The 20,938-nt window shown below is 42.7% G+C and overlaps 1 protein-coding gene across 8 annotated transcripts in view; it reads left to right on the top strand.

Moving 5' to 3' along the window:
* LOC105830042 overlaps window positions 1-20,938 on the top strand; it is an 80,628-nt gene that overhangs the window by 15,377 nt on the left and 44,313 nt on the right. For 6 of the 8 annotated variants that reach the window (XR_004963228.1, XR_004963229.1, XM_036286757.1 and 3 more), the window contains 2 exons: window positions 5,122-5,328; window positions 5,413-5,700. Coding sequence is in view for 3 of the 8 variants with exons in the window: in XM_036286757.1 (XP_036142650.1) it covers window positions 5,619-5,700 (82 nt within the window). In the remaining 5 variants the exon portion in view is untranslated. Of the gene's footprint in view, window positions 1-5,121; window positions 5,329-5,412; window positions 5,701-5,923; window positions 6,499-20,938 lie in introns of those variants that run through there. The other 2 variants (XR_004963231.1, XR_004963230.1) reach the window with 2 other exon arrangements.

Below are 20,938 nucleotides of genomic sequence, written 5' to 3'. Positions count from 1 at the left end.
CTGAGGGATATTCCGAGCGAGACCGTATCGAGCAGATCTACGAGAACATGGATCCGGACTATCAACTGTTCATCCCACTAACGGGGCAAACCGCCCTGCTCACAGGCCGCTCGATACGAAGAGATCGAGCAACGACGCAAAACGCGCTCACCTGAAGTCAAGCCCACCCCGAAGGCTGCTGCCACTGTCGCCGCGTACAAACGAAAGGAGTGCTGCTGGCGCTGCAAACAACGCGGGCATACCCGACTGGACTGTAAACGGCCGCCCAAAAAGTTTTGTTCTTGGTGTGGAAAAGACGGAGTATTGACACGCGACTGCCACCCACCGAGAAACGTCCAGCGGGCCAGCGACGTGGCGGTCGTCACCGAGCCCACTACCAAATAAACTACAACCCGCGGCCGCACCTGCCCGTCCGCATCGACGGCCACAAGCTACGGGCGCTCTTAGACTTAGGATCAGAAATGTCCTACGTCAGCGACGAGACGGCTCAGCTGTTCCTTCAACGACGCGTCGACACCGGGCCGGGGGAGGGACACGTACACCTCGCCGACGGGACTCGAGTCCCCATCATGGGAGTCCTTCACCTGCCGCTGCGCCTACGTGGACACACGTACAGGCACCGATTCGTCGTTTTACCACGGCTGAGAAGCCAAGTGCTACTCGGGGTGGACCTGTGGCGAAAGTTGCGCCTGACCCTTAGGCCCTCTCCGCCCGGCCCCGATGTTGAATGCACCACCGTGGGAGCGCTCAACCAACGGACACCGCATGAGGCCGCCCGGCTCCAGAAATTTCTCGCGACAGAGCTTCCAAAATTCGAGAGGATCCGGGGACCTACCCCTCACGTGGAGCACCACATTCGTCTCAAGCCAGGGCAGCCCATCAAACAAAGATACCGACCACGAAATCCGGCCATGCAGGCTATAATAGACCAGGAGGTCGATAAGATGCTGGTCGAAGGGGTGATCGGGCCGTCGTGCAGCTCTTGGAGCTTGCCAGTGGTCGTCATAAAAAAGAAGGACGGAACCCACCGCTTTTGCATTGACTCCCGCCACCTGAACGACGTTTCAGAGAAGGACGCGTACCCGCTCCCCCACATCACTGCCACACTGGACAAGCTCCGAGAGGCAAGATACCTATCAATACTGGACTTGAAGAGCGGGTACTAGCAGGACCCGTTAGCACGAACCAGTCGCCCGGTCACGGCATTCACGGTACCCGGACGAGGGCTGTACCAATTTACCGTCATGCCTTTTGGGCTCCACTCCGCCCCGGTTACGTTCCAGCAACTACTCGACTCCGTCCTGGGACTGGATCTCGAACCCAACGTGCTAGTCTACCTGGACGATGTCATCGTGGCAATTGCCACCCTCGAGGACTACCTACAACTGGCCGAAGTGTTTCGACGCCTCCGGGTGGCCCGGTTCCGGCTAAACCCGGACAAATGCCACTTCTGCTGCGACAGCCTGCGATACCTTGGTCATATTGTGGACTGACAGGGCGTACACACAGACTCGGAAAAGATCAGTGCGGTCACCGGGTGGCCCGCACCTACCACCCTCCGAAAAGTGCGCCAGTTCTTGGGGATGGCTTCCTTGTATCGGCGGTTCATATCCGACTTTGCAATCCTTGTGGCACCGCCCTTACCAGGAAGCACGCACGTTGGACATGGGTAGACACCGAGGAAAGCGCATTTAACAGCCTAAAGGCCGCTCTCACCTCGGCCCCGGTGCTAGTCTGTCCGGATTTCACAAAGCCCTTCTTCCTGCAAACCGACGCCAGCACCCACGGATTGGGCGCCGTGCTGACGCAGGATCACGACCAGAGGGAAAGGGTCATTGCTTACGTCAGCCAAACCTTGAATAAAGCCGAGGGGAACTACAGCGCCACGGAACTGGAGTGCCTCGCGGTAGTTTGGGGAATCCGCCGAATGCGCGACTATCTGGAAAGGTACCGGTTCACCGTGTTCACCGACCACCAGGTGCTTAAATGGCTGCAGCAAATAGAATTCCCCACGGGCTGGCTGGGGCGGTGGCTCTTCGAACTGCAACATATGACTTCGAAATCCGATACCGACAAGAGAACCAGAACCATGTAGCCGAGGCCCTTTCCCGGGAACCTCAGGTGGGATCCATCAGCAGACCAACCTGCCCCTGATACAGGCATCTTAAACGCAGGGTCACGGAACACCCTGAAAAATTTCCGGACTACGCGCTCCGCCATAATCGCTTATACCGTCACCTATTACACGACCTGAACTTCAGCGAAACACCAGCCGAGGACCAGTGGAGTGCCGCGAGAACAACGGCCGGAGGTGCTAGAACGGCTACATGACGAACTCTCCGCAGGGCACTTAGGGGTAGCAAAAACCATCGTCCGGGTGGCCCGGTTATACTACTGGTCCGGAAAAGTCGCCCGATACGTGCGGACAGTGCCCCACCTGCCAAGCTCATAAGGTCCTTTAACGAAAACCGGCCGATCACCTAAACGCGACCCCAGTGAACGCGCCTTGGCAACAGGTGTCGGTTGACCTAGTTGGCCACACCTGGCTCTTAACGGCTCAAGATCGCTTCAGCAAATGGGTCGAACTAGTGTCCCTCCGGCAAGCCACCGCTACCCCCGTAACTCGCGAAGTCACCCGGCGCGTCATCTACCGCCACGGATGCCCCCAGCGATTAATATCCGACAACGGAACGTAGTTCACGTCGCGACCTTTCCGGCGGCTCCTCGCGGACTTCGGCATCGAGCACCGAACCTCCCCTGTTTATGCTCCACATTGCAACCCCGTGGAGCGGGCTAACCAAACCATCAAAACAATGATTTCGCAATACGTCGGAGACCGCCATCGGAGCTGGGACCAACACCTTGAAGCCCTGCAGTTCGCACTAAACACGGCAACTCACGCGGCCACCGGATATTTGCCCGCTTTTCTCGTGCACGGGAGGGAGCTAACACAACCGCACCCGGAGGACCGCCAACAACCGGAGGAACTATCCCCGGAAGACCGGCACCGGGCCCTACTAGACGCCTACGAGTACACCTCGCCAGAGCATACAAAGCACAGGAGCATCATTACAATCTGTGACGACGCGAGTGGCGACCAAAAATCGGCGAGCTAGTATGGAAGCGCGACCGACCCCTGTCCAACCGGGAGAACGCTTTCAACGCCAAGTTAGCACCGAAGTTCAGTGGTCCGATGGAGGTGCGACGCATCGTCTCATCCACATGCAGGATCTGAAGCCGGCGCCACCGGAGGACGAGGGGAATAACACCGACACCGACGCGGACGAGGGAGGCGCCCCCGGAGAACTAGGAGACCGCCAGCCCCTCAAAAGTTAAGTATCATTAACACAACTGAGCTTTTTGAAACCTGTGAACAGCCCATAAAGCCTCCCTCCCACATGAAACAGATCGGGGTACCCACCCCATGCCAACCCCGCGTCACTCCCACGCCGCGTCACTCCCACGCCGTGCCACCCCCATCCCATGTCGCCCCTCTATATAAGAACGACACGCGCCCTTGCTTGCATCGCTTTTTCCAGAATGGAAGACCGCAAGGAACGCGAACGCGAACGCGAACTATTCGGGAGCGTGATCTCAAGCTCCAGCAACATCCGACGCTGACCAGCGAAGGAAGGCGAGCTTCCTTGCCCAGCTGCCCCCACCACCACCTCGGGGACGTCGAACCAGGAGGAAGCCCCCCCGGGATACGTTGCCGCAACTCAATCCGCGCCCCCTTCCACGCCCCACGCTCCGCCGCCGCCCGCACCGCCAAGTGCCCCGCCTCCAAGGTCCATCGTGGCCATCTCGCCGCAAGTCGCGCAACCGATTGCGCTACCGATTGCGCCACCAGCGCCACCGACCGCGCCACCACCAGGCTACGGCTTACCGGACCGCTCGGCCTCTCCCACCCCAACCCGACCCGGCCCGCCCTGCACCGCCGGTAGGGTACAACCCCTCCCTCCGGTGCAAGTGGCGCTGCCGGGCGGGAGGGTGGTCGAGGTCCCGTACCGGATCGCCGTGCGCGGAAGTACCGGGTGACTGACACCGGCGACCGGTGGATTATCCGGTTCGATCGCCGGGGTCAGCCCCGAGCGGTTCGGCCATTACCACCCGCCCCCACCCACCCTAAAACGGGGGGTGATGTGACGAAAGTCACTATGTCCCGGGGCCGACCATCCGCCCCACTATACGGGACTCGGCGTCTACGGACCCTCCCGAGAGTCTAGTATCCCCGTCGGGGAACCGATCCCACCACGCTGCTGAGAGCGCGTGGGGATCGCCCCGACGGGTATAAAGCCGGGCTCGATCAGGATCGAGCACCATTCCACATCGACAGGGCTGGTCACTAGACCGCTCTGCCACCTGGCGCACGCCGGCTTTCGGTTTCCTTGACTCCGCCGACGAAGCAGGTCATTAGACCGTTTTGCCGCCTGGCGAACGTCGGCTTTCGGCCTCCTAGTTTCCGCCGACGAAGCAGGTTACCAGACCGTTTCGCCGCCTGGCGCACGCTTTTGGCACCCTGGCTTCCACGCAACTTCGCGACTGCGACCGCGTGCCAAGGTCCTGCGCATCAGCGCGCTCCCGTCCGACTAGCGTTGAACTAGGGTGTACATATTGTATGTAAGGTGAAGCGTTACATGTAAGGTGAACCGTTATATGAGAATAAACAAGTATTTAAGGAACTTGGACGTGGTCAGGGAGGTATAGGTTTACCTAGTATCGATGACGCAATAGATTGTACTCATATTCGTTTAGTACATACTAGACTTCAAAATATTGACGAAATTTTTAGAAATAGAAAAAGATACTTTACTTTGAACGTTCAGGTACATACATATATATTTCTTTGAATAACTTAATAAAATATTTTATACAGAAAATATGTATATAAAAAATATTATCCAGCTGCTTTTGTGACAGAACCAAAATGATTGTGCATGATTGGTCAAATCTAAAATTTCATTATGTATTTTAATACATAATTTAAAATTTCATTAATGAATTTATTAATAAAATTTTAAATTTATCGAATCATATACATGGATCATTTTAATCTGAAATTACTTTAATCATTTTGATTTTGTTGAGAAAGCAGTCCTCATCTCACTTTTTTCTTTTCAGGTTATTGTTGGACCACGCACAGAAATTATAGATATCGTTCCTGAATGGCCAGGAAGCGAACATAACAGTAGGATCTTCCAAAATTCTCGCATATATATGCGATAAGCAAGGCGAACTAGATGGAATGTTTGTGGGAGATGCTGGATACCCCGCTTGACTCTTTTTACTTACGCCGATTGGTAATCCTAGAACGGATGAAGAAATAAGGTTCGACATGTATTTTATAATTACAATTTTTATAACTTTTTTTATATAATTGTATTGTTTATGATATATATTTTTTTGTTTTAGTTATAATACAATTCATGGAAGAACAAGAAGAATTGTCGAAAGAACGTTTGGTATATGGAAACGTAGATTTCCTTGTTTGTCAAAAGGACTTACTACAAAATTATTAACGTCTACATCCATTGTCGTGGCTTGTGCTGTTCTTCATAATCTATTATTGATTTTCAACGATAACTTAGAAGATGATGATGAAATAGTAAATATAAATAATGATGTTCCGGTGGCCGAACCTCACTGGCAGCCTGGGGATGGCATTCTCATACGAAATGCTCTTATCGAACGATTGTTCAGGTAAGATTTCTGTTATATATATATACAAATATACATATAAGATGTGTGTGAAAAGCCTTGAAACGGTCTAATATTTCGGAAAGAAAGCATTTTATAAAAATTGTAGTGTTTAAAGAAAAACCATTTAGCAGTTTGAACAGTTTAACTTTAAACATTACAATTTTTGTAAAATATATTTACATATTTTTGCAAAATGCTTACTTTCCAAAATATATCGTTTCAGAATTTAAAGCTGAAGTTACAGACAATAAATATTTACAGAAGAGACATGCAATGACAGTGATATGAATGTAAGTCAAATAAAGAAAATACATGGATAACGATGATATAAATAAAGGAAAGAAAAAGAAAAAATTAGATATGCAAATATGGTGAAAAGAAATAAAATTTAATTGTAAAAATAAAATACACTTATTATACGTCAACATAAATTGTTTGAACATAACATAATATGTATCCAGATAATCAAACCTGCAAAAGCAGAATCCCACAGCAAATCCATAGCCTACTGTGTCCGCATTAAGTTCGTGTTCTGTGGACAGAGACTGCATTCGACTGATCTGCTCCTTTTCTGCCGCCAATATGCTGTCAGATTTTGTCCAGCAGATTCTGTCTACAAAACACAAGCTTAATGCGGACACAGTAGGCTATATGAATCCGCTGTGTGGGATTCTGCTTTTGCAGGTTTGGTTATCTGGGTAATTTTATACTTACTTGATAATAAACTCGAAGATACACAGTGTAGATTATTGAAGGAATATGCCTGCAATTAAATAAATGTTATACTTATTAATAATATATTATTATATTAAAATGGAGAGAAATTTTTTTTAATTTAATATCTGAAGTGAGATTAAGGTTAGAAAACTTGTTAAATTGACGAAATAATTAATAATGTTATATTTATGTACTTATTATGCTACTAACAAAGGTACTGTAACATAAATTATATTAAATATGTAACGAACCCCCACCTACCGGCGACCAGCGACCGCGTACAGCCCGACCGAACATCCGTCGGGCCACGATACGGGCATCGGCCCGTCATAAAATATCACATCGCGTCGAGGCGAAAAGCACCTCCGCAAGTTGCGCGATTCCCCACCGATCTCCCGACCATCGGAGATCGAGTACGAGGGAAACCGAAGACTCCCGAGAGTCGCCGACCCTCCACCCGGACGGGTATAAAAGGCCGTCCGCGGTGGAGGCAAGACACTTCTTCTCTTGAAACGATCTCAGCGAGACACGACAAGACAAGAGGCCTCCTAAACCCTGCGACCAGAAATTAGAGTGGAGAGTTCTCCGCTTTAGCCGAGTGTTCTCCGGCTCTGATCAAATCTTTTCCGTCTCCTGGGGCCAGTGCACTAAGGGTGGAGCGTTCTCCGCCTTTGCCGAGATCTCTCGGCCACTGGCCCATTCCGCTCCTAGCCGCAACGATCTAGGCAAACAGGGGGTCAAGAGTTCTTGGTCTCCTCCGAGCGCTCTCGGATCTAGATCCAAGCGATCCATGAATCACCGCCTCATTCAAACGTACGACCCGCGACCGCGTACCGCACCACGCTAAATCTTCGCGCCCACCGACTCCGAAAACCCCACCACCGGGCAACCGCCGCCGTCTCTCCGCGAACTCCGTACCCACCGTCAAACACCGCGCACGAGAACACCTGATCGGCGCGTGCTCGTATACAGCAGTACGTCTTGTAAATATTGTAAATAAATGAATATAGCTATCTATTATATACCACAAATCACGTTGTCTATTGTCTCGGACCTTTGTCTTTTCATTTTCCCGGCGAGCTAATCCGCGCGAAAGGCAGGTCGTTACAAATAATATAAAGTTTATTATTACATACAAAAACATTAGGAAATATTCAAAGCATGTTAAATGTATTTAACAATAATTAACTGTTTCTTTTTTTACAATGCATAATTTTATATGGTTTAAATTAATATTAAAATATTTATTACTCTTACATAATAAAATAACTCTAAGAACAACTAAAAAGTAATTTAACTTACTTTAATTATAACTATATTGAGATAAAGGAATAACATAATAGTCTTGGCTAATGATACACAAGATGTATCACATAGTTATTAAAAGATTCGATATTCTTATTGGAGGAACCAACGGAAATAGTACAGAAACAGCCGATCTGAGAATAAGCATTGTCTTAAAACCATCTTCGCAAAGTCGATCTCAAATCAAATAAGACTTGCTTGAGAAAAATCTTCTTCGCGAAGATCGTCTTATTTCACGACTATGAAATCTACTGTTCTTCAGACGGTCTTGATTGAATAAGACCGACTTGACCAAGATCTTCTTAAGTGCTAATTTGAGACTCGACTATTAATACAGGCCGTATAATCAGTGCGCGAATAAACGTTAGTGCCATTCCATCCGGTCAAGAAATCTATTCGATTCCGACAGATTTGTTCGAGAACCAGTAATGAGTACGTCCCACAATCACAATTTCTTTCTTTTGTTTTTGCGTTACTCATTTATTCCCTTCTGTTTTAATTTTTTAAGACACCCTCCTATTATTTATAAATAATTCCCTCACACTCATACGAACTTGAGGCTCCCGTGTGCGAATCTTAAGTTCTCACACACTTACACGAACCTGAGGCTCCCGTGTGCGAATCTCAACTTCTTCCACACTTATACGAACCTGAGGCTCCCATGTGTGAATCTCAAGTTCCCACACACTTACACAAATCAGTATGCGAATCTCGAGTCATTTCATTCGCCCTTAACTACCATTATCGAAGAACCTAGTGTTCCTCGACCTTCCCCTCCTCCTACCACCTTCGAAGAACCTAGTGTTCCTCGACCCTCCCTTTCACCTCCAATTACTGAAGAACATGAACACGTTCCTCAGATATTCCCGACATATTCTTTTTCTAGTTCACCTCTTACTTCTCCAAGTTACTCTCCCATAAGTCCCCCTGAACCCGAAGATGTTCCACCCCCACTCTCTCCCGCGCTACTCCTTATCCTCTTACGATTTCAAGCATCTCTGTTTTCCTGATGTAACCATTTAGTAAACCCTTCGACTATTTCTTTGCTCCGCGTTTACCGTTAATACTAGAATTAAAAAACAAAAATCTCTTTGTTTCTTTTTCTCCGCCCACCACATACTTATATAATATTTGTACAACTATATACATACTCACTATGCGTTTTAAAATTCGATTATACCGTTATTACAAAATTGTCAAACCACGACTTCAGCGCTTATTTGTATTTTTTTTTTATTTTCATTTATTTGTTATTAGAATAAATATTTTTGTTAATTTTACACCAATTTCATCTTTCATTTAAGTTTCAACGACCTCGCCTCTTCCGAACAAAGACTGCACCTGGTCCGATCCCGAGTTAAAGTGATTCAATTCGTTGACTCGAAACTTGGACCGACGGACATACGACTCGAAATGGGTTATAGCGGGCCTATCGGCACGTTGACCTATATTTTTGAGTTATAAAAAGTGCGTTCGACCCGAGGCACCTACTCTCTCTTAATCTACGTGCCTACGGGAATTCTACACGTTTTGTTACGTTTTTCCCTGTCTTACCTGTTCTCCCTGAAATATCCTTCCTACCAAATAAAGAGTTAAATTCTATAAGGCTGGACGTTAACAAAAAAATTTAAAATTGTTTATCCAAATAAATTAGAAAAAATTAAATAAATTCTTAATCTTATAGGCCTGAACATGAAAATAATAATTTGGTTAACAATCATTTGGATTTGCAACATTCAAGGAGCCAATGGAAAATATATATCGGATATGACTGCGCTACAACCAACCTCAACGTGACAACAACTTCATTATTGGACATTGAAGATTGTGAAATACCTGTAATTAAACCACACGTACAAGAAGCAAAAATTCAATTGTTACAATTATCAAAATTCGAAACAACAAACATAATCCAATGTAAAATTGTAATTTCGAGAACGATTTATTATTGCGGAATGAATTCACATATTTCAACTGTATTAAACGCGCAAGCAGAATATATATTAGAAACTAGCTTAGATCAGTGCAAAGGAATGCACACCGACACACTTGTCATAAACGTAAACAATATAATAAGCGGTTTAAAAGTAAATCAAACAGCTTCGCGACCAATAACTTTTGCGGGAACTGTAACAACAAACGGACAATGTTTCGGAACACAATATTCAGACCCTTATGGTACATGGTCAAATGTGGTTGTACAAGGAATAATAATAATTACTCTAAATTCTTATCAGGTATCAGTAAATATTGAGTCAAATAAAATTCATTTAAAATCAGGAACAATTTATCAATATTCAGATAGAAATTGTATAGATATGGAAGGAAAATATACATTTTGGGAAACAATTAAGAATGATCTTTGTAAATTCAATCATTATGACGTTTTATTTAAAGGAAAAACAAATAAAATGGTCAGTCAAATAGATGAAAAACTTGAAATAATTTGCTCCTTGTCAACTCAAGAAGTAATTTTTGCGTTAAAACAAACAGGCGAAGAATTTCTTTGCGGATATATTTTCATTAAAACAGAACACCCTAAACTCTTAATTTTAGAAGTCAAAGGAGGAGAAATCAACAAACAAACGCCAAATTTCAGTGGAAAATTCAGACATTTTCGCATACGTAAATTCAAAATTTGTTTATGTTGAAAGACACATTCGCACACAAATAAATTAATTATACACAGATTTTTTTAAAACAAAGCTGTACCTTGGAACGGCAAATAATGAAAAACGCATTAAACTTGGCAATACACTCACCCGATAATTTTGCTTATCAAATCATGAAAGGACCAGGATATATGGCAATGATTTCTGGAAAAATAGTACACATAATTAAATGTACACCAGTAGAAGTTAAAATTCGAGAAACAAAAGAATGCTATCAACAACTACCAGATATAAAAGGAAATAAAACATTTTTGGGCACCAAAAACTCATATACTCTTCAAAACCGGAACTCAGATTACTTGCAATAGAGTAATCCCAGCGATGTATTATCTAAATGACGGATGGTGCCAAGTAACACCAAATCTGAAATTCAGCAAAACACCAGAAATTTTAAAACTAATGTCAAAGCCAACGTAGCATTACAACAACCCAGGACCTTTAGCAAAAGGTGGCATTTATTCTAACAAAAAACTGGAAAAATTAAAGGATCATATCATGTTTTCAGCAGAAAAGAATAACATAATAAATACAATGGCACGTGGAATAGAAAGAGAACCAACAATATCTCAGGAAATATCACTTTCCCATTTTTTAGATGAAAATTCTTTGGAAAAAATAACCGAAAACACCTGAAAGAAAATATGGGGAACATTTTTATCTGTTGGCAATGCAAGCGTAGAAGTGATTGGCATATATTTTTTCGTAAGGATGATGAAACTAATAATAGACACTGCAATTCACGGCTATGCGTTACATACAATTTATGGATGGTTAATCCACCTTATCTGAGCATTATGGGACTCAGTAACAAATTTATTATTATATTTAGCCAAAAGAAACAATAATGAAGAACAGAAAGAAGAAATTCAAAACTATAAAAAACTAGAAGAAAAGCAAACACCAAAACTAGAAAATACAAAAATAAACACTTACGACACACAACATAAACAAATTGCAAATTGTTATATTGAAAATGAAAAAGAAAAGATAATCCGCAACGAAGTACCAAAACTATATCCATCATTGTAATTATGTAAAAGAACAATAAGTGGAGAACCTTTTAGAAAAATTTTGTAATTGATAAATTTTTAAATTAACAAGTAATTTTTTTTTTAAATAAATAACAGGTTTACAAGGTTTTTATTACAAAAGAAGTAAGAGGTTAACCGGAAGAAATTCGGTGCGCTAAATTCAAATCTAGACTTAGAATGGCGCCATCACGTGAGAATTTTGAGATGTTCTAACCTAAAAGTACAAAAAGGGCTGTTTTAGAGCATTATTGGAGTTCACTTCTGGTTGCAGAGAATTTTACTGACAAAAACTAAACAATATACTGTAAAGTACAAGTCTTGCCCTTGAATTTCCATTTTGAAACATCCAAATAGGTTTTTTTTTCACCGAGATACAGCAGATTTAAATTTGTATTGCATACAGAAAATCAAATAAAAATGTTGATTTATTTGAAATACCTGAAATCTTTTGGTTTTGAGCAATTTTGGGAAAAAGAGTGTAGTTCAAAGGATCTCGAGGATCGCTGCTCACGAATCTGGCACTCAGATTTCCAATTAAACATGGCGGATCCAATATGGCGGACGATGATTCAGAATATTTAAAATTAGAAAATTAAAAAAATGGGCGCACTCTGAGTAAAATTTCAAATATAAAAAGTGTCTTGCGATTTTTCGCTAGAATCCGTTGTTTCTGAGTAAAAAATTCAGAAAATTGCAATTTGTATGTGCAATTGACTGGATGGTGCATTCCATTAGCAGTTGGCATTCTGAGAAATTTTTTTTCAACGGTTTTTTTCAGAATAGTTGGTGGGTCATTTTATTAGCGGTTGGCATTTTGAGAAATTTCTTTTCAACGGTTCTTTTCAGGATAGTTGGTGGGTCATTTCATTAGCGGTTGGCATTCTGAGAAATTTCTTTTCAACGGTTTTTTTCAGGATAGTTAGTGGGTCATTTTATTAGTGGTTGGCATTCTGAAAAAAATTTTTTTAACGGTTCTTTTCAGGATAGTTGGTGAGTTATATTTGCAGTCAGTAATTTTAAGAGGGCATTTCAACGATTAAAATTCAGGTAATTAACTATTTCTTTCTTTCTTTCTGTACGAATTTTCGAAGTTTGAGTGCGTATCTTGATATATTGATCTGATTAACAATAATGTCGAGAAGAAGTTGTGTTAATGGTCCTAAAGCGTTTTGCGGCAAGTACACTATAACAAAACAAAGACGCATCATTACAGATTTGTTCAAGGTAGCTTATCAAAAGTACTTTTCCTATCGCAAATCAAGATAAACTATGACCTTATAAGGTTTGTGTATTGTGTTATTCGATTTTATTACGTTAAAAAAAAGATGATGGTAACTCGCAAACGCTGCCGTTTAGTTTACCAATGGTTTAGCGTGAACCAGTGACTCATGAAGACTGCTATTTTTGTCTATGCAATGTGGAAGGCTTTAATAGTACGAATAAAAATTCTATTTCTTACCCTGAAGTTACCTCGGTCACAAAACCAGTTGTCCACAAACCTTCAAATAGAGTTCAGATCTTACGGAAAAATCTGGAGCTATCGAAAAACGAAAACGTAAGGGTAAATGATGATACTCAATCGAATGATAGTATTGATTTCGATAAGGAAAAAGCTCCTCAATTGTTCACGCAAGCTCGTCTAAACGATTTAGTAAGAGATTTGATGCTGCCTAAAAGTCGATCAGAAATACTAGGGTCTAAGTTACAAGAGATGAATCTGTTGGTTCCGGGGACATCTTTTGCTTGGTACAGAGACAGAGAGAAAAATTACATTTCATTCTTTGCTGAAGATGATGAACTAACTTATTGTACGGATATACATGATTTGATGGCAAAATTGGGTTTATCATATGATCGTAGTCAATGGCGTCTTTTCATCGACTTCTCAAAGAGGAGCCTTAAGGCGGTTCTTTTATACAATGGCAATGAATACGCTTCCACCCCCATTGCACACTCAGTATACCTGAAGGAATCCTACGAGAATATAAAAAAGGTTCTTGGAAAAATCAAATATGGTGAACATAAATGGTTCATATGCGGTGACTTGAAGGTAACAACTATACTTCTTGGGCAACAGTTAGGATACACAAAAAATCCGTGTTACATTTGTTTGTGGGATAGTAGAGCTAAGGAAGAACATTGGAATAAAAAAAATTGGCCCGGTCTCTGTGTAAGTCTCTCAAGCCAGGATCATTCAATGTTCTTCAGAAACCTCTGGTTAATCTTAAAAAAATACTTCTGCTTCCTTTACACATTAAAAAAAATACTTCTGCCTCCTTTACACATCAAATAGGACTCTTGAAGCAATTGGTTAAAGCACTTGACAAGGATGGAAAATGTTTTCAATTTCTCCTTAAGATATTTCTATCCTTATTTGATGCAAAAATAAAAAAGGAGTCATCAATAGACCGGATATAAGAAAAGTTATGAAGTCTACGGAATTTGAAAATACGATGACAGAATATGAAAATGCGGCATGGGTGGACTTTAAAAACGATGTCAAAAGTTTTTTAGAAAATAAGGACGAAAATTACGAAGCAGTTGTCGAGAAAATGCTTAAAAGTTTCGAAGAGCTAGGTTGTAACATGAATTTCAAATCAATCTTTTGATTTGAAACCTTTTTCTCTTTTGTTCCAGGCTTCTAGTGTCAGACATTTTTTTATGGCTAACTCCCATTTTATCACGCTTAAGATTGAGAGTGGTTCACTTGGACACAGTACAATTGGACACAATGCAAATGGACACGGTGCAAATGGACACAAAATAATGTACACATTTCAAATAAACAGTTCATTTCGACACAGGAATTTTGGACACAGTAATTTTGTACACAGGAAAAATAAATTCCGGACAAATTACAATTTGGACACGATAAAAATGTACACCGTGCAATTAGACACGTAAAATTTGTACACTGCAAAGTTGTACACTGCAGACATGTACACCGCAAACTTGTACACCGCAAAGTTGTACACCGCAAACTTGTACACCGCAAAGTTGTACACCGCAAAATTGTACACCCCAAACTTGTACACTTGAAACTAAAATTTCTCGACCAAGTACTGATGCAGATAAAACTATGGAAATAAAAAAAAATTATAAATATGGCGGACGTCAATTCAAAAATATAATTGCGCACACAAATTGCAGTCTTCTGAAATTTTTTACTCAGAAACAACGCATTCTAACGAAAAATTGCAAGAAACATTTTATATTTGAAATTTTACGCAGAGTGCACCAATTTTTTTTTATTTTCTAATTTTAAATTTTCTGGATCATCGTCCGCCATATTGGATCCGTCATGTTTAATTGTGGAAATCTGAGTGCCAGATTCGTGAGCAGCAACCCTCGGGACCCTTTGAACTACACTTTTCCCAAAATTGTTCAAAACAAAAAATTTCAGATATTTCAAATAAATCAACATTATCGTTTTATTTGATTTTCTGTATGCAGTACAAATTTAAATTTGGTGTATCTCGGTGAAAAAAACCTATTTGGATGTTTCCAAATGGAAATTCAAGGGCAAGACTTGTACTTTACAGTATATTGTTTAGTTTTTGTCGGTAAAATTCTTTGCAACCAGGAGTGAACTTCAATAATGCTCTAAAACAGCTATTTTTGCACTTTTAGGTTAGAATATCTTAAAATCCTGACGTGATGGCGCTATTCTGAGGCCAGATTTGAATTAAGCTCACCAAATTCTTGCGGAAGTGAATATAAAGTTTCACGTGATATTAAATACCCTTTAATTTGTAGACCTGTGTAATTTATTACATTTTAAATGACCACTTATTGTACTTACCGAATTAATAAATATTACGGAATAGAATTCGGGCCTCCACCCACAGCGAAAGAAGACACACGAATTAAACAGGTAGGAATAAGGTATCAATAGATAAGAGAATCATAGGAAGCAATCGTAAAAAAACTCAGTGCAAGTTAGATCGCACGAACAGACGGATAGAAGTTTTTAAAAGAGAGAAGTAGTTTGAAATCAAATTAACTACATAAACTCAAGAAAGGTAAATTTAAATTTAAGTATAAAAACAACAAGCTTACGTAAATTTTAAATTTCAAAGATGGCCCTACCCGTTCCACAAAAAATCGTCATCAATATTAAAGAAATAGATGGTGTACGACCAAGCGACCATACGAAGAGATATCATTAGTGACACACTCATAATGATAAAAAAGGTGTCAGTAGCACGATGACGTAAGTCGGTCAGCTGCAGTAGTCAGCATCGAGCGCATCGCGCGAAGTTTCGCGCAATTTCGCTCGACAATTAGCGCAATGCTCCTTAAATGGCACTTGCTGTCTAAGCAATAATTTGGAATACTGACCGATTTACGCCCTCACGCAATCCTCCCCTTCTTTCGATCCAACTACCGAATTATCAGATATATAAACCGGCGAAAGAAAGTGAGGAACGGGTCAATCCGAAGTAGACAAACTAAGATAACACATTCTGCTTTGCGGGGTCGTGTATCGCCGATACAAATCATTGTAAATACACAACCACGACACTCTGCTTTGCGGGGTTGTGGACAGCGAGCTCATAGACGCGACACTTTGCCTTGCGGGGTCGCGATCTATTCACTGTAAGCGAATACTATAATAAAAGTGTTCAAGACAAATAACGGTGTAAGTGACTAAATACCTTCCTCGCGAGATCTCTGGCAGCGATCCCTAATCGTACTTATAATGAGGGATACAACAGTGGTGGCAGCGGTGAGATTTGCACTGCCAAAAGGAAGATCCAAGAGGAACCAAGCGTCACCGAGCAATCAGCTGTACAGGCCAGGAAGCCAGCCACGCCAGAACGTACATAGCGCGTCAGCGATAAGAGAGAAACTCGAGACGACGCCGAGACCTAGCGAGACAAGGCTCAGCTGATCGCCGCACCATGCAGCTCATTGTATTTATGTCCGACAAACATTAAATTGTAACGCAAAACAAGCGTAGGACGATATAAAACTGTAACGCGACTAAAGCGAAATATCGGTTGACCCCCGGTAACCGCGATTACCGTAAAAGAAATAGCTGGGATAGCTACTGTAATTCAAAGGCATACGAATGCAAACGCACTAGCGCAACGCGACATACGATACCGCGGAATAAAACGCGAACTCAGCACACGCGTTTATACTCGAACGTAAATGTCCGATCAAAACACTGATACAGCGCTTAACGTTGTTCAAGACGCGTTAGAAGAAATATTTGATAACGCGCTTCGACTTTTGGATAGTCGACCAAATTTGCCAAATATCACGACTGAACGCGCGTTCCCGATACAGGGAACCGACTTTAGTCTAATAAATAACGACAATATGGACACACGTTCACCAACGCGGACAGACGTAGCGGAATCGCCGACACGCTCCCTACCACATGCATCGCCTCGCGTAATCCTGAAAAAACCCCAAGAGGAAGCACAAGAGCTCCGTAATAATTTGAGTGAACAAAGCGGAAGTTCACCGACAGCGTCACAAATTCATAGGCGACCGATACACCCCATGGAGAATATGATGCTCCATGATCTGCTGTTTGAAATTCACGAGCTTCGTTTCCAGTTTGGAAACCGAAACAAAGCACAGCCGCCGCCGCGAGAAACGGCCAGAAATGCGCGACAACCTACTAACCACGCGTTAGATCTGTCGTATGGGCACTCACCCCGAGGTGTACGACATCAGCACGGGACCAACACTTACCATTTAAGATTAAAGGAGGCGCGAAATATGATCCCCAAAATTAATGGAACTTTGAGGGAACGAGTACGAGAATTTTTGAACGCAAGTTCCTATGCAATGAAAAACATCCGTCGGACGAATTCATACTCCTCGACTATGTACCAAATTCAAGGGCAAAGCGATGATGGATTTCCACACTCACGATATAGAAAACTACGACCAGTTGAAAAGGGAATTAGAAAATGAATATCTGGGCAAGCGCAGCACCGCCCATTTGCAGCTCGAATTTGACTCCCTGAAACAGAAAGCAAACGAAACCGCCCAAGAATTTGGACGAAGAGTGGACAACTTGGCCATGGAGCTATACGAATCCATGGAGGAAGGTAAAAACCATACGATAGAACAGCAGCGGGCGATACTTGGGAGCATCAAGGAACAAGCCCTTTACAACTACCAAATAGGGCTACACGAAGAAATAAAGCTATTAATTCGAGCCCAACGATATAACACGCTTCAAGAAGCAATCGCAGGAGCTAATGCGGAAGAAAAAGTTAAGGGGGCAAGCACGCGCCTCAACGGCAATAAGCGGGATATGCCAAAGGTTCAACGCAATAACCGTGGTCCGAACATCCGTTGCGGAAAGTGCGGAAAAATCGGACACGACGGAAGAGACTGCCGAAGCAGCAGATAGGCCAACCGGTTCGAATTACCCCGACTGGAAGGACGGTCACGAGTAAATACAGCAGTACAACAATGCAGTTACTGCAAAAAAACGGGCCACAGCCGAAACAAATGCTGGACCCTGCATGGACGACCTCAACAGAAAGATGAGGATCGCCCGGTAGCAAAGCCAAAAAGGAAAATAGAAAAAGACGCTAAACAACGTACAAGTAAGGTCGTCAAAATGATAAAACACGCCGATACGGCAAGTAGCGACGAGAGCTCGGACGATGACTCGAGCACGACGGGCACCACCGCCGCGTATCAAGTTACGCATGTAAAGCGAGACGCACACAAAGACAGCGGACTTGACTTAGTCACACTTCCAATACGAAAGACCAAATCAGGAAACATCGACATGTTATTCGATTTCGGAGCCATACACTCGTTGATAAAAGTAAAAAATTTAAAAGGCGAAACCAAAATACGCCATGAAAGAATAGTACTCGTCGGGATAACAGGCCACGGATGGAATAATCAGAGCAAGTACGAGTCAGTGGAATGCACCTTTATTAGTGGTTCCCAAAAAGGCTGACTCAAGCGGAAAACCGCGACTACGGATAGTCATCGACTTCCGAAAATTAAACAATCTAACGATCAGCGACTCGTTTCCATTGCCCAATATCGAAGAGATTTTGGACCAACTAGGAAACACCAAGTATTTTACTACGCTAGATTTAGCGTCAGGGTATCACCAAATACCCATGGCAGAACGTGATAAGCAAAAGACAGCGTTCTCCACTCCATATGGACATTACGTATTTAATCGAATGCCATTTGGTTTAAAAAATGCATCTGCAACATTCCAGAGGCTGATAAACTCAGTACTCACGGAAATGCAAGGGTTAAAATGCCTTGTATACTTAGACGATATAGTTATTTATGGCTCAAGTCTGGAAGACCATAATAAACGTCTAAAGGAAGTACTACAGCGCTTACGAAAAGCCAATTTAAAATTGCAGCCGGACAAATGTGATTTCCTGCGGAAAGAAATAAATTACCAGGGACACATAATCAGAAGACGGAATCTCCCCTGATCCCGCCAAATTACAGGCGATAAAAGATTTCCCGTGCAATCTTTCATAGGCCTCGTCGGATATTATCGAAAGTTCATCAACGAATTTTCAAGGATAGCTAAGCCGCTAACTAAGCTGACAAAGAAGTCAGAAAAATTCGTATGGTCCACGGAGCAACAGATTGCTTTCGACATACTAAAAGAGAAGCTAATGACCGCACCGGTACTTCAGTATCCTAATTTCTCAAAAGAATTCAACGTAACAACGGATGCCTCCGACTACGCAGTAGGAGCCGTACTATCGCAAGGACCGATAGGCAAAGACCGCCCCATAGCATATGCGAGTCGAGTGCTAAACCGTGCAGAACAAAACTATAGCATAACAGAAAAAGAATTATTGGCCGTATATAGTATGGGCCGTCAAGCATTTCAGGCCGTACATATACGGCACTAAGTTTAAAATTATCACTGACCACAAGCCCCTTGTATGGCTATTCAGTGTAAACGACCCTGGATCGAGATTAATCTGGTGGCGTTTAAAATTGGAAGAATACGATTACGAAATCGTACATAAGGCCGGACGCGCGAACGCAAACGTCGATGCGTTGAGCCGCAACATGAAACCAGAGGTTCACATTACGGAGACGGCTGGTAAAATGCTCGTGCTAGAAAAAGACGAAGAGCACAGTCAAATACACACGAGAAAACGAAAATAATGAGATCGTGCAAAGCTACGCGGAAGAAGAAAAGCGGCAAATATTACACGAATATCATGATGCACCCACCGGAGGGCATCAAGGGGTCGAGAGAACCCTAAAAAGAATACGGTTAAAATATAACTGGCCCGGAATAACGTCAGACATAGAAAAGCATATTAAAAAGTGCGAACTCTGCCAGAAAAACAAATTATCTAAAAGAAATAAGACCGTTAGTAATTACGAATACCCCCAGCCGACCATTCGAAAAATGCGCTCTGGACATCGTGGGACCACTGACAGAGACAGCAAATGAAAATAAATACCTGCTAACGTTCCAAGATCACCTGACAAAATTCAGCAAGGCGTTGCCGATTCCAAATCAAGAGGCAAACACGGTAAGCAAGGAATTTGTAACAAAGATTGTCCTAGAATACGGTACACCCGAATGTATCCTGACGGATCAAGGGACAAATTTTACAAGCGAAATCTTCAAAAACGCGTGTAAGCTACTGAAGATAGACAAAATTCAAACTACTGCTTACCACCTGAGAGCAACGGCACCCTTAAGAGATCGCACCGAACATTAGCAGAATATTTGCGACATTTTATAAATAAAGAGCAGACGGACTGGGACGAATGGATCCCGTATGCAACGCATACATATAATACTGCCCCCCACACGGCGACTAGATTTACCCCGTTCGAGCTAGTTTTCGGAAGACAAGCCGAACTACCGACCGCTCTGAGCAGACCCCCGAATCCTACGTATAACTACGAAGATTACGCAGAGGAACTGCGGGAAAAAATAAGGGCAACGAACCAAATCGCGAGGGAGAAAATTAAAGAAGAAAAGCAAAAGGCCAAGAAATATTACGATAAAACTACTAAAGAAATAAGATACAAGATAGGAGATAAAGTACTCCTGTATGATGAGACTCTCCGCCGCGGGAGATCCAAAAAACTAGACGCGAAATGGACGGCACTCTACGTAATCACTGAGAAACACTCAGACGCAAATTATACAATAAAAAAGGGCAGGACGTCAACGCGTGTACACATAAATAGACTAAAATCGTTATAGAAGCATAATGAAAAAGAAAGAAGGTAAAACCGAAACGAGGAGAACACCTCAGAAGAAGACAGAAACAAATTTTATAATAGGGCACACACAATTAAACATTCTATTTTGCTCATAAATCGTGCCATTTAAGTTAAAAAATTTTTTTTTTTGCGAAAGATTGTATATACAATATCCGACACCTTGTAACGTAATTATTGTAATTATTATTGTAATTGTAGTTTATAAGCGTCGAAAAACGAAAATTGTAAACAATCTGATATATGACGACGCGATATAACTAAATAAGCGAAAAAGCGAAAATTCAGTACCCT

This window comes from Monomorium pharaonis, chromosome 5, assembly GCF_013373865.1.
Source record: "Monomorium pharaonis isolate MP-MQ-018 chromosome 5, ASM1337386v2, whole genome shotgun sequence".
Lineage (NCBI taxonomy): Eukaryota > Metazoa > Arthropoda > Insecta > Hymenoptera > Formicidae > Monomorium > Monomorium pharaonis.
This window is presented reverse-complemented; position numbering and strand designations above follow the sequence as displayed.